The sequence below is a fragment of the Diabrotica virgifera genome, chromosome 8 (genome assembly GCF_917563875.1).
Source record: "Diabrotica virgifera virgifera chromosome 8, PGI_DIABVI_V3a".
In the NCBI taxonomy this organism is placed as follows: domain Eukaryota; kingdom Metazoa; phylum Arthropoda; class Insecta; order Coleoptera; family Chrysomelidae; genus Diabrotica; species Diabrotica virgifera.
In genome coordinates, this window is record NC_065450.1 from 183185794 (window position 1) to 183199957 (window position 14164).

At 31.3% G+C, this 14164-nt stretch overlaps 1 protein-coding gene across 3 annotated transcripts in view; it reads left to right on the top strand.

Annotated features, from left to right (window-relative positions):
* The window catches only part of LOC126889632 (probable tubulin polyglutamylase ttll-15), a 63538-nt gene extending 50868 nt beyond the window's left edge, over positions 1-12670 (top strand). For 2 of the 3 annotated variants that reach the window (XM_050658115.1, XM_050658116.1), the window contains exons 5-7: positions 3542-3754; positions 4961-5174; positions 12243-12670. In XM_050658115.1, coding sequence (XP_050514072.1) covers positions 3542-3754; positions 4961-5174; positions 12243-12353 — 538 coding nt within the window. In that variant the 3' untranslated portion in view covers positions 12354-12670. Of the gene's footprint in view, positions 1-3541; positions 3755-4960; positions 5175-12242 lie in introns of those variants that run through there. The other variant, XM_050658117.1, reaches the window with a different exon arrangement.
* Positions 12671-14164: the final 1494 nt, after the last annotated feature.

Genomic DNA, 14164 nt, shown 5'->3' on the forward strand with positions numbered 1-14164 from the left:
TGGATAAATCGATTTTTTTTAATTCCAAACAATTTTAAAAATGTGACTAATGCAATTACACTTAAATGCCATTTTAAAGTACGTTAACGAATCGATACGTGGTAGATCAGTGGCAGAGTGGTAGACTGGAGATCGAGAGGTCCTTAATTCGAAGCCCGTCTGTTACGTATCTTTTTTAATTTTTTTAATAAATGATTAAAAGTTAATATAATTAAAATTCATATTTTATAAGTTAATTATTATATATAAATATTATATATACCATTTTAAATATTTTCTTTGTATATGAGTTTAAATCCGCTAGAGAAATAATTATGCCTCTAAAAAAGTCGATTACAAAATTCTTTTTTCTATTCTCATACTATAATATATCAATTATGATTTCACTACGTGTATCATAATGAATTTCATTATGATACAGATTTTTAACCAATAAAATCGCGATATGGCATTTGCACACGCGCAGTGACCAATGGCGAGTCAAATAAATACGTTTTGACAGTTCTCAATATGTAAACAAACTGAAAAACTATTTAATTTATTTGAGTTACAAAATTAATAAATTTGAATATATTTTTTGTTGTGAATGATCATAAAAAAAATCGTGTAGGTATACAACTTATATTTAATTATCATTATGAAACTCGTACTCTATACGAAACTCGCCGCGTTTTGTATCCCTCATACTCGCTTCATAATGCCCATCATTAAATGCTCGTTGCATAATATACTATATAGAAATTGAAACAACAAAATAGTTTATAATTTTATATTATTGGGTCCTATAAATTAATAATGAAAACGTTTTATAACGTATTATTTATTAAGAAAAATATTTTATTAGCTTATAAGTTTCTCGAGGTAACGCTGTCGAATTTTTTTGTTTTAACGATTTTTGTTTTTTTTTAACGAAATTAACTAACTAATTACGAAATTTTTCGTAAATAATTATACTTTTATAAAAAAGAACTTTTTATAAAAGTATAATTATTTACGAAAAATTTCGTAATTAGTTAGTTAATTTCGTTAAAAAAAAACAAAAATCGTTAAAACAAAAAAATTCGACAGCGTTACCTCGAGAAACTTATAAGCTAATAAAATATTTTTGAATTTTCAGTTTCACGTGATTCAACTACTAGTCCGTTCTTTAAGGCAGGCCGCACATCAAAGAAACATGAAACGTAAATTACGTTTCATGGAAATAAAACAGTGCTAAACAAATAAACGTCCGCCCATTTATGAAACTCTCCGAAAATAAAAATGTGTCATGAGCATGAGTCACACTCGTTTCATTGGTAGGCGAACTTTCAGATTTGTTTAGCAGTGTTTTAGGTTCATGAAACATGTTTTTCGTTTCATGTTTCATGTTTTTCGTTTCATGTTTCTTTGGTGTGCGGCTTGGCTAACGGTAAAATATTGCAAAACCTCTAAATTTTAAAGAACCGCTTGGATTGACATGAAATTTGGCATACACATAGCTAACAAGTCAAAGAAAAAAAGTGATATTGTGCCGATATGTGCTTTTGCCCTGGGGGTGGTTTTCACCCCCTCTTGGGGGTGAAAAAATATTCGTCCAAAGAAAGTCAGGAAATGGGTAAACTAGCTAATTTTAAGTAACTTTTGTTCTATAAAGTTTTTTCACCAAGTCAATACTTTTTGAGTTATTTGGCAGTGAATATGTTCATTTTTTCAACAAAATAACCACGCTTTTAGACGGTTTTTCGCAAATAACTCAAATAGTAAGTAGTTTGTCTTAAATTTAAAAAGTTTAAAAAAAGTAAAAATTTTAAAAAATGGTGTATATATTACGTCTCTATACCTAGTAGAAGCAGAGTTATAGCTAATGAAAAATAGGGTCATATTCGTCAAATTCCAAATGGGATATTTTAACGTGAAATATCCAAAAATGAAGCACATTTCGGGGAAAACTCATTACAACTTATTTAAAGTGTTAAAAAAAAGCTTCATTTTTGTTTTATAAAAAAAATTTCTAGCATCAAAATTAAACAAGTTACGCTCAAAATAAAGTTAGTCCCTTTTGGTTTTGGTAAAAAAATCGAGAAAATCACCCCCTAATTAGTATCTTAAATGAACTTAATCGTTACGACTTCACAAGTTTCTTGACTCGTGTATATATTGTTTATATGATCTGTAAGTTTCATCGGTTCAAAGTCCTTATTATTGAAAAGGCTGTAGTTAAAAGGGGGGAGTCCACTGATCACGAATGCATGCAAATTTAGAAACATCAAATCTTGATCAATTTTTGTCTAACAGAAAAACAAAAAATACATGATATTTAGAAAAGCAAATCTGACTTTTTTTGTTTTTCGAGATTTTTTGTATCTCTAACAATTTTTAAGTTATTTTGAAAAAAAGCATTTTTTTTCAAAATTAAAATTTTTAAAAATTTTACTTTGAAACCAAATTTTTTCAAAAATAAGCACTTTGAATCGGTGAAACTTACAGATCATATTATAAACACAACATAAGTAAAATAATTTGTGGAGCGGTAACGATTAATTTCATTTAAGTTGCTAATTAGGGGGTGGTCCTCCCGATTTTTTTTTGCAAAAACAAAAGGAACCAACTTTATTTTAAGCGTAACTTGCTTAAATCTAATGCTAGAAACTTTTTGTAAAAACAGAAATAAAGCTTTTTTAAAACACTTTAAAAAAGTTATAATGGGTTTTCCCCAAAAAGTGCTTAATTTTTTGGATATTTCACGTCGAATTATTATATTTGAAATTTGGTAAATATGAATCTATTTTTCATTGGCTATAACTCTGGTTCTACCAGATCCAGAGACCTAACGCGTACACAATTTTTTTTATTTTTTATAGACTATATTTTTGCTAAGAACGTTTTTTTCGACAAAATATTTACTTTTTGAGTTATTTGCGAAAAACCGTCTAAAAATGTGGTTATTTTGTTGAAAAATGAACATATTCACTCGCAAATAACTCGAAAAGTGTTGACTTGGCAAAAAGCTCTATAGAACAAAAGTTACTTAAAATTAGTCAGTTTACCCATTTCCGGACTTGTTTTGGACATATATTTTTTCACCCCCAAGAGGGGGTGAAAGTCACCCCCAGGGCAAAAGCACACATCGGCACAATATCACTTTTTTTCTTTGAAATGTAAGCTATACATATGCCAAATTTCATGTCAATCCAAGCGGTTCTTTAAAATTTAGAGCAAAAACCGTGAAAGAATGGAGTATACGAGTTCTGATGTTCATCGCAAAATACATTTTTTTGGGGGATGTCTGTAAAAATTTTCCAATGTTGGCTTATTTTTCAATATTTTGTCTTGAAATTTTTTTTGAATATTCTTTGAATTGTACTGAACAATCTGAACATGCTTACTTAATTTAAAAACAAAACAATTCTACCATAGTTTCAAAAAAAATCACAAAAATGTACTTGTAATATTGAATTCAAACTATACACCCCCCCCCCTTAAAACATAACGTTTATAAATAATGCATTGTTGTAGGTAGGTACTCCTCAATTCTTAATTTTTATTTCAAATGATTTTCCAGGTACACGAGCAAAAGGAACTTTTTCGAATTAATGCGTTTCGATTTCTTGGTTGATGAAAATTTGAAAATCTACTTGCTGGAAGCGAACATGAGCCCAAACTTATCGTCTGCTCATTTTCCACCAAATAGACTATTGTACCAACAAGTCCTATACAACGTATTGGGTCTGGTTGGAGTTGGAGAAAGTATATACAGAAGTTCTTTAGCTGTAAGGTACTTGTATACATAATAATTAAGTTCTTCATTTTGAATGCATTTATCTTATCATTTGAGTTAACTAATAGTTTTACATTAATATTATTTTTGCATTTACTGTTTTCTACTTTTGATCAAAAAAATCGACTTACCTGTATGGTATAGATAGGGAATGCAGCAAACAATGTAACTGACATGTTCTACGCAATTTAGACCTCTATGAATTTACCGGTGGTAATCTCAGTCGCTTTTCAAAAGTTAACGTCTGTGTACACTTCAGTACACAGACGTGTGAATATTTAAAGTGCAGTAAGGGAATATTTTATAAATGGATACTTCACCAGTGAAGGCGGCCCAGGTAATTGCATAATTACGGGAGCGCTATAGTCAAAGGACTGTCGCCCGTCGCCTCCTAATGACGCAGACGGCAATCTCAAAGGCTTACCGTCGATACCAGGAGATCGGTAGCTATAGTCGACGACCAGGTTTGAGTCGGTGACGTGTAATACCAGAGAGGGATGATCGATTCATTGTCCTGAGTATCTTACGGACTCAATACGCGACATAAGTTGAGCTTTTCAACACTTGAGGAATGTTCGAGGTGTCTTCGTCACTTAGGGGATAGTTAGAAGAACACTTAAGACTGCCACTTTGACTCCCATACAAGCTAACACAGGCCCCAAATTGAACGCACGTCAGAGACAAGCTTGACTTCAGTTTGACTGAGAACACGTCAATTGGGACTTTGGCCAATGGAGCACAGTTTTATTCTCTGACGGGAGTCGATTGTGCTTGTAAAGCAATAACTTAATAAGGTCTTTAAGATTTCGCATGGAAAGTGTAATACAACATATAGGAGAAAATACTCAGTATTACTCTTGATTTTTTATGTTAATTTACTTTACTATTTATTACATAATGACTTTCATTCATAACATGTTTTCTCACATACCATATTAAGTTACATACTTTAGTTAAACTTAACTTTAGTTACTAACTTTATAAATATTGATGGCATTACAATAAAAATTACCTCTGTTCATAATATTTTAGTTCTAATTTTACATAAATATGTGGATAGAGGCTTGCAAAACAGCGTAGTCAAAAAATATAACTTAATTTACTTTTGAGTCGAATTTTCTGCTCGCAAGTGTAGGTATATAGGTACCTAATAGTTTACGAAACTTTTGCTACTGGAAATAATACTTTGTTTTTAAAATTTAGATCAAAATCAGAAGAAGATATGGTGGTATCTGACAAAACGTTGGCAGTTTACCCAAATGTATGTAACAGTCACACCTGTAGATCGAGTTGTATGTCACTGGAATGCCAATTATGCAAAACTTGTATTACCACAGAAACTCGCCAATATTTGGTGACAGCTGTTAAAGAACATCTTCATAAGGCTGACTGTAAAAGAATATTTCCTCCTCCAATGGTAAAGTATATATCAATCTTTAATATTTTCTATTGTTTTCTTATAAAGTCACTGCTTCAAATTATATCTATATAGAAATAAGAAAGACCTCATGGCTTAATAAGCAGCTTCAATCTTCAATAGTATGGAGTTAGCCCCAGGTCATTATTTCGGATAACAGTAGATAAAAACCAATTTTATATCAATGGGTATTTTTATATCAATGATAAAAACCATGCAATTTATTGTTAACGTTCTATGAGAATATCTTCTTTAGGTGCCGTGTCTGTATTCAGACGTTAGCCGTCATCATGTTTACAATTTCCTGAAATCTCTCTCTACTGGCTGCTGCGCGAAGTAGTTCTTCTACTGTGCAGCCACACCATTGTCTAATATTACGCAGCCATGAAAGTATGAGAATATGACACTTGAAAAAGAAGAAGCCAGTATTTACGACGCGTAAATCATACTTAGATGCTTACGTACTTGTGGAACTAGATAACAAGATCTGAGTAATTGTGAGAAGCAATGTAATGTTGGTAATTGGGAATACATAAGTAGCAAATACTATTGAATGTAACACATACAACTCTTGACATTTCCCATTACATTTGAGGAAGCAAACAATATAGCGCCATCTAGTGGTGTTCGGTGATAACCAGAGCAATCTAACCTTACATTTATAAAATTGCTTTATACCCCAGGCTGTGGGTGAAAAATAGGTCGATTTCAGGATATAATTCAGGAATTTTTGAAACCTATCAGGTGTTGTAAAGGACGATGCCAGGAATAACTTGTACTAAAATGTAACCAAAAATATTGTGCGCTTTTTTTTCTATTGCGATTTTCATTTGTTAAATTTGCAATTTTTTATGATTTTTAATTTTGCAGCTTAGGATATTGATTTTAGAGAAAAACTTTTTAATAGAAAGTTGTAGTACATTAAAAAACCTACAATTTGAGCTATGGTAAGTTTAATTTCGTTAATTGGTTATTGCAGATCAGCCTCCGAAAAGTCCAAAAATGGCCGTTTTTTACAATTGCATTATTTATTGTACGAATAATTTTTTTTATTTTTTAAAGCTTTAAAATGAAGATCCTTCAATTCCAAACATAAAAAAAATTGTAAAGCCAGATTAACGAATTTGTTGCTTAGATATTATAAATTGTTTATCCCAAGAGGTCAAATGTCGAAGGCTATAACTTTTTGAAAAAAAAAATCGTAGAGAGTTGGTGAAACATCTAATCTCCTTCTAAAGAGTTATATTTTCATCTTCTGATGTAAATAAATGCGTAAAACATTTTTAAACTTCGCAAATTTCGTTATAAACATTTAGAGCTGAAGCGGCCCTGTACATCCTATGAGTTTTTAACTTACAGATTATTGTTGCTGAAGATAAAACGAAGATTTATAAAAAAATATAAAAAATTTCTACGACCAACTGAAGCCGAGATAATTTTTGGGTTTGAAAATAAGGGGGCAAATTTCGTTAAAAACATTTAGAGCTGAAGCGGCCCTGTACATCCTATGAGTTTATAACTTACAGATTATTGTTGCTAAAGACAAAACGAAGATTTATAAAAAAATAAAAATTTTCTACAACCAACTGAAGCCGAGATAATTGTTTTATTTTCTTAATCGTAGTGCCTTTATTTATAACAATTAAGAAATTATTTTACAGTCATTGACTAAAGAAAGACTTATATTATCTTAAAATAAAAATTATTATAGAATATAGTTACATTTAATTATTAAAAATTATTTTTAAAATCGGTGTTTTTGCGAGCGGCCGAATTTTTATCTCGGCTTCAGTTAGTTGTAGAAAATATTTATTTTTTTATAAATCTTCGTTTCGTCTTCAGCAACAATAATCTGTAAGTTAGAAACTCATAGGATGTACAGGTCCGCTTCAGCTCTAAATGTTTATAACAAAATTTGCCCCCTTATTTTCAAACCCAAAAATTATCTCAGCTTCAGTTGGTCGTAGAAATTTTTTATTTTTTTATAAATATTAGTTTCATCTTCAGCAACAATAATCTGTAAGTTAAAAACTCATAGGATGTACAGGACCGCTTCAGCTCTAAATGTTTTTAACGAAATTTGCCCCCTTATTTTCAAACCCAAAAATTAGAGGTTTAAAAATGATTTTTTTTCAAAAAGTTATAGCCTTCGACATTTTACCTCTTGGGATAAACAATTTATAATATCTAAGCAACAAATTCGTTAATCTGGCTTTACAATTTTTTTTTATGTTTGGAATTGAAAGATCTTCATTTTAAAGCTTTAAAAAATAAAAAAAAATTATTCGTGCAATAAATAATGCAATTGTAAAAAACGGCCATTTTTGGACTTTTCGGAGGCTGATCTGCAATAACCAATTAACGAAATTAAACTTACCATTCCTCAAATTGTAGGTTTTTTAAATTACTACTACTTTCTATGAAAAAGTTTTTCTCTAAAGTCAATATCCTAAGTTGCAAAATTAAAAATCATTAAAAATTGCAAATTTAACAAATGAAAATCGCAATAGAAAAAAAAGCGCACAATATTTTTGGTTACATTTTAGTAGAAGTTATTCCTGGCATCGTCCTTTACAACACCTGATAGGTTTCAAAAATTCCTGAATTATATCACGTTTTTTCACCCACAGCCTGGGGTATTATTATTGTTTTTGGATAAGTGTTTGAACTATTTTTATTTTAATTTAATTTAGCAAAATTAGCTCGTTATTCAAAAATTTATAAAATTAAATTTGAATGTTTACGTCAAATTTTACATTTTCAAAACGTAGTTTCACTTCAAGCCGACAGTGGCGCTAGTGGCAACGTGCTTCTAGATTTCTGTGTGAGTTGGATGTATTACAGTCAATAGTATTTGGAAATAGTCACTGCGGGATTTGTCGAATAGCATACCATAATGGATCGTCTGCAAATGGAACATTAGCAGACGATCAAGTAGTGGTTGAACAAGACCTCGAAAAGTGACAACATAATAATGAAAGGAAAGATAAATATTAATTAATACAAGTATCTCAATTGTAGTTTACAATAAAAAGAGAAGAAGTCACAACGGAGTAACCAGGATGATCCTAAGGGGGGGGGGTACAACCACTGGAGGGTATGGAATATTGCCAATTTAAGCTCAAAGTACATCCCAATGGGGGGTGGTTATAACCCCCTGGGTATGCCACTGAGAAGTCAACAGAAAGTAGAAATTTGTCAAAAGAAGTTAAAAAAGGCTACGAAACCGTGTTCAGTAGTCATGAGCCTTCATTTTTTACACCAATTAGAATGTATAACACTGCACATCTTATGGTAGAAAAGTTCTAAAAGATCTATACAGTTCAGTAACACATTTAGCGGCTGAGAGCCTATGGGTGAACTTTGCTAACGAATACGCAAAGAAATGGATTGTAGATCTGGTGAGGACTATTTGGGGCTTATGGGAGAGAGCAGGCTTGATTGTAGTCTAGCCCAAAGTATGCCTAGGTGTCTCATGGTAATGAATGATCCTTTTCAGAGTTTTCCTGCCAAAAATTGAAGGTATATGTCCATTTCAAGGCATATTACAGATTCAAATAATGACTCCAAATCAGAGTGCTATATAGTCAAATCTCCAGCACAGTGAAGCAGCTTCGACAGAACTTACTGTGGCTATGAGAAGGTTCGATGTAGCTTTATTACAAGAGACCCGAGTTTACCAATGATCAAATATGAACAAGAGGTCTATATCGGGTGTTGGTGGAGAGCTTACATATAGCAGATCTACCGGAGTACCGAATAATTGTGTTATGCCAAAGGACCTATAAAAATATTAAGGTAAAATGAAAATATTGTCGTTAATGAATTTATGTTCTAGGAATTTAATGACGGTAAGAATGAAGGTCACAGATTATGAAGGATATGATTGTTTAAGGAGCATACCTTCCATATGATGATCCTTAACAACCTCCAGCAAGGGAGATGGAATAGCTAGTGCACCTCTAGAAGAGCTAGACCTGGTGATGTCCAAGTACGAAATTATCTTGTGAGAATGCTCAAAGCCTTTGTTAGTAGCCAAAAAATGATTCACCGTACAGAAATGTAGCAACCTACAGTCTCTCAAGTCGTGTTATTCATTCAGTTATAGCCTAAAATCTAGTGAACCCTCCGACTAACGGTCTTCCTGTAAGGCTAGAAATTTGTATAGTGATAATTCATAGCACACCAAGGCTAAAAACTATGACCTGGCAGGCATCAGCCCTGCACGTGTATCTACCAGGTGAATCGAAAAGTGCATAGTTTAGGGGTAAAATAAACTTTCTCCTGTAAGGTTTAAATTTAAGTATGTGTTTGAGTAAGTCAATTAAAAGAAATGTGTACAATGACAGGCGATTCTGAAGAGCATAAAACCTTGCCAGTCGAGGGGAAAGATTAGGGGTTTTTCCTAAAATTATTTTTTTTGCATCGGACAATTTTTTTTAGGTTTTTTGAATCATTTCAAACAGAAAAGGTATTTAGTGATTTTTCTCTTAGGTTAACAGTTTTTGTTCTATAAGGGATTAAAAATTTTGAAAATTGCGGAATCATCCATTTTTAACCCTAAATCGGACATTTATCTAAAAATTTCGATGTTGCCAAGGTACGTAGATATTCTTTAAACATTGATGGATGAAATCCGAAGAGTTATTTGCAATAAAATATCGAAAACCCATTTGTTTTTTTAATTGCTAATCAAGCGGGCGCGACACTAGTATAAGCGTTGTATAAGTGAGGACATTTGAGTTTGCATAAATTCATTATCTCGAGAATGGGCACATTTCAAGAGAAATCCTCAGACAGATCGATTTTTATTTTTGAATTAAGACTTTTTGGCATATATATAATACTAGTGACGTCATCCAGCTGGGCGTGATGACGTAATCGATGATTTTTTTAAATAAGAGTAGGGGTTGTCTGATAGCTCATTTGAAAGGTTATTTAATTCTCTATTCAGCAATATAAACATTAACATAATTATGTATACAGGGTGTACAAAAAAAATGTTTCTTCTATTTGTCAAATTCAATCAAGGTTAAATTAATAAAAAAAAATTTTTGTACACCCTGTATAAATAATTATGTTAATGTTTATATTACTGAATAGAGAATTAAATAACCTTTCAAATGAGCTATCACACAACCCCTACTCTCATTTAAAAAAATCATCGATTACGTCATCACGCCCAGATGGATGACGTCACTAGTATTATATATATGCCAAAAAGTCCTAATTTAAAAATAAAAATCGACCTGTCTGAGGATTTCGCTTCAAATTTGCCCATTCTCGAGATAATGAATTTATGCCAACTCAAACGTCCTCACTTATACTACAGTGTCGCGCCCGCTTGATTAGCAATTAAAATAAGAATGTGTGTGTACTTTGTACGCACGTAAGAAGTTATACTTCTATTATATGATTTCTTAAAAATAAATATATTTTAAACACTTTGTTTTAATTTTTTTAAACACTAAACTAATTTATTTGTGCTTCTTCTTCTTCTTCTTCTTCAGCCTGTGTTCGTCCACTGCTGGACATAGGCCTCTTCCATTTGCTTCCATCGATTTCTACTCTTGGCAATTCTCATCCACTGCTTGCCCGCGACTTGTTTGATATCATCTGCCCACCTCTTCTGCGGTCTGCCTACTAATCGCCTGTTCTCTCTTGGTCTCCAGTTTGTTAGTCTCTGTGTCCATTTTTCGGGATTATCTCGGGCAACATGTCCGACCCATTGCCACTTGAGCCTTGCTATACGTTCTGCGACATCAGTAATCTTTGTTCTTTCACGAATGTCGAATGTTTCACGAATATTTGTGCTTACCGCTTTCAAAAAAATAAAAAAAAGTATAGGATTGCTCCGGATTCGAACTCAAGACCTCTCGATCTCTGGCCGAATGCTATACCAAATACGCTACGAGGACTGTGTCTGTATCGGTTCGGACGTACCTAATGACAATTCACGGTAACAAACAGACAAGGTGAAGTATAATAATACAATAAAATGTTTTAATAATACTCGTCTTACTCCTGAGGAAGACAAATCCAAAGACACAAAAATTATAATAAATATACATTTTTACTAAAAACACTAATATATTCTTTTCACACCTTTTCTTGCACTGATATATTTATACATAACTTGAAAGATTTAGCAACTAAACGCCATACTGTCTGTGTGCGCATGCGCGCAGTATTATGAAATTTTACTCTCAATCGCGCCTAAAGAAGTATAACTTCAAAAACAAAGGGGTTTCCGATATTGTATTGCAAAAAACTCTTTGGGATTTCATTAATCAATGTTTAAAGAATATCTACCTACCTTGGCAACATTGAAATTTTTAGTTAAATTCCGATTTAGGGTTAAGAATGGCCGATTTCGCACTTTTCAAAATTTTTAATCGCTTATATAACAAAAACTATTAACCTAAGAGAAAAATCACTAAAGAACTTTTCTGTTTGGAATTATTCAAAAAACCTAAAAAAAATTGTTCGATGCAAAAAAAAAAATAATTTTAGGAAAAACTCCTAATCTTTCCCCTCGCCTGGCAAGGTCTTATGCTCTTCAGAATCGCCTGTCATTGTACACATTTCTTCTAAATGACTTACTCGAACACATATTTAAATTTAAATTTTACAGTAGAAAGTTTATTTTTCCCCTAAACTATGCACTTTTCGATTCACCTGGTAGATACACGTGCAAGGCTGATGCCTGCCAGGTCATGGATTTTAGCCTTGGTGTGCTATGAATTATCGCTACACAAATTTCTAGCCTTACAGGAAGGGAGGGTTCACTAGCTCTTAGACTATTACACCAATCTTGGTATTAAAATATCCCAGGATTGTTGTGGCTTTCCCGTTTAGCAGTATTTAATATACTTACTGCGGAACGTGCGATTTCTTCATATTGAGCTTCGCTTATTGGACATTGATAAATTTTGTCAATACCAAAACTTTGATTGTCAACAGGTTTCACTATTTACTCATAAAAATATCTGGAATATATCTAGGTTTTCAATAATCAATTCTTTTAATGCATTATTATGTTTAAATACACAACTAACTCTATTTCAGAGTCAAGAGGAAGCTGCCACAGGTATAAATGTGGACCAGTACTCACCTGAAAATCAACTACAGTACAAATGGTTCCAGGGAAAATGTATTTTAGACGCCTCCTGGTGTTAATTTTTAGAAGTACATAGCAGAATAGAGAAATGATATAAAATAATATTTATTTTATAATAACAAATTACAATAAATTCAGAGCCATTTCATTTAGATGTGATACTCACAAATTTTAATTAAGTAATGTTTAAATACTATTTCTTTTCAAATGTGTTATCTGCATTTACTATAACAATTGTTTGATTTCGGGGCATATAATGTACAAAAATCTTTATATTTTTTAGGAACTAAAAATTTCATTAAATCCCTATATACATACTTAGCAGAGTAATAATATGGTTAAGTTCATGGCTAAATGAAATGGCATTAAAAAGCCACATTGTGTTTTAATACTAATTGTTTTACTGTTATTGTTTTCTCCACATTATCATTAAAAAGAAAAAATGGTAGAACATTACAAAATAGAAAAGTTATTCGATTTTTAAATTATGATTTTTTAACATATACATATATCGTACTAGTGACGTCATCCATCTGGGCGCGATGACGTAATTGACTATTTTTTTAAATGAAAATAGGGGTCGTGTGCTAGGTCATCTGAAAGGTTATTCAATTCCCTATTCAGTAATATTAAACATTAACATGATTATTTATAGAGGATGTCCAAATTTTTTTTTAATTAAATTAATTGACACAAAAAGAAGAAAGCATGTAATTTATTTAATTCAAAAAAAACATTCTACTGCTGTTAGAAAACAGAAATAAATGTTTATTTAACAAATAAACATTACTTTTCACTTAAATTCAATGTTCAAGCTGCCACCTATCTGCCTCTTGGCAGTTTGAACATTGAATTTAAGCAAAAATCAATGTTTATTTGTACAATAAACTATTATTTCTGTTTTCTAACAGCAGTAGAAGATATTTTGAATTAAATAAATTACATACATTCTTCTTTTTGTGTCAATTATTTAAATTAAAAAAAAAAAAGAATGTGTGTGTACTTTGTACGCACGTAAGAAGTTATACTTCTCTTATATGATTTAAACGAAATTAATATACTTTTTATTTAGATTTTGTTTAAATATTAAACTAATTTATACTTACTACTTCTCAAACATTTTTATTAGAACAGTGCCAAAAATTAAAATAATAAAAGAATAAAACACACACAAACACATTAAACAAGCCACAAATGATGTCTGAACATTAATTGTCGAAAATTTTTTTAACTAAATACGTATTTTCTGAAAATACAATTATATAATAAATATACTTACAATCATAAAATGTATTAAAAAAAAACAAAAAAGAAAGTTTCTATTGGGACTCGAACCAGCGCTGATAAGAGCGGTTGGTATTGGAATTCATTCGCCTTCTCCGCTTAGCCACGGACACTATGTGTCATTATTTACGAAGATCGACTAACTAAACGGATTAAACTTGATATTTTGAGATTTTGAAAATTGATCAAATTATTTTAATTTTGAATTGAAATGATTTAGAATTGAAAAAATACAACAAAACATAGAGTAAAAAAACAATATATTAGGTGAATATTGATAGAAATTTTGATGGTAATCAAATTATATAAATAAAAGTATTACATACTATGTATTTTGGCAGATCAAATAGGTAGGTTTATACCCATGATACATTAACAATTATTACGTACCTGTTGCTTTTAAAAACTATTTAAAAGTCACTACAATATTATAAACTTTTTTGTTTCTGTCCTCACAACAATAGAACTAATATATTATACATTTGTTTACCTTTACCTTTACCTCCAAACCACAGCTGCCCATAGAGTTATATATTAGCATAGAGAGAGTGTCTTTCAGAGCGAAGTGACGACACCATCTTTTTTA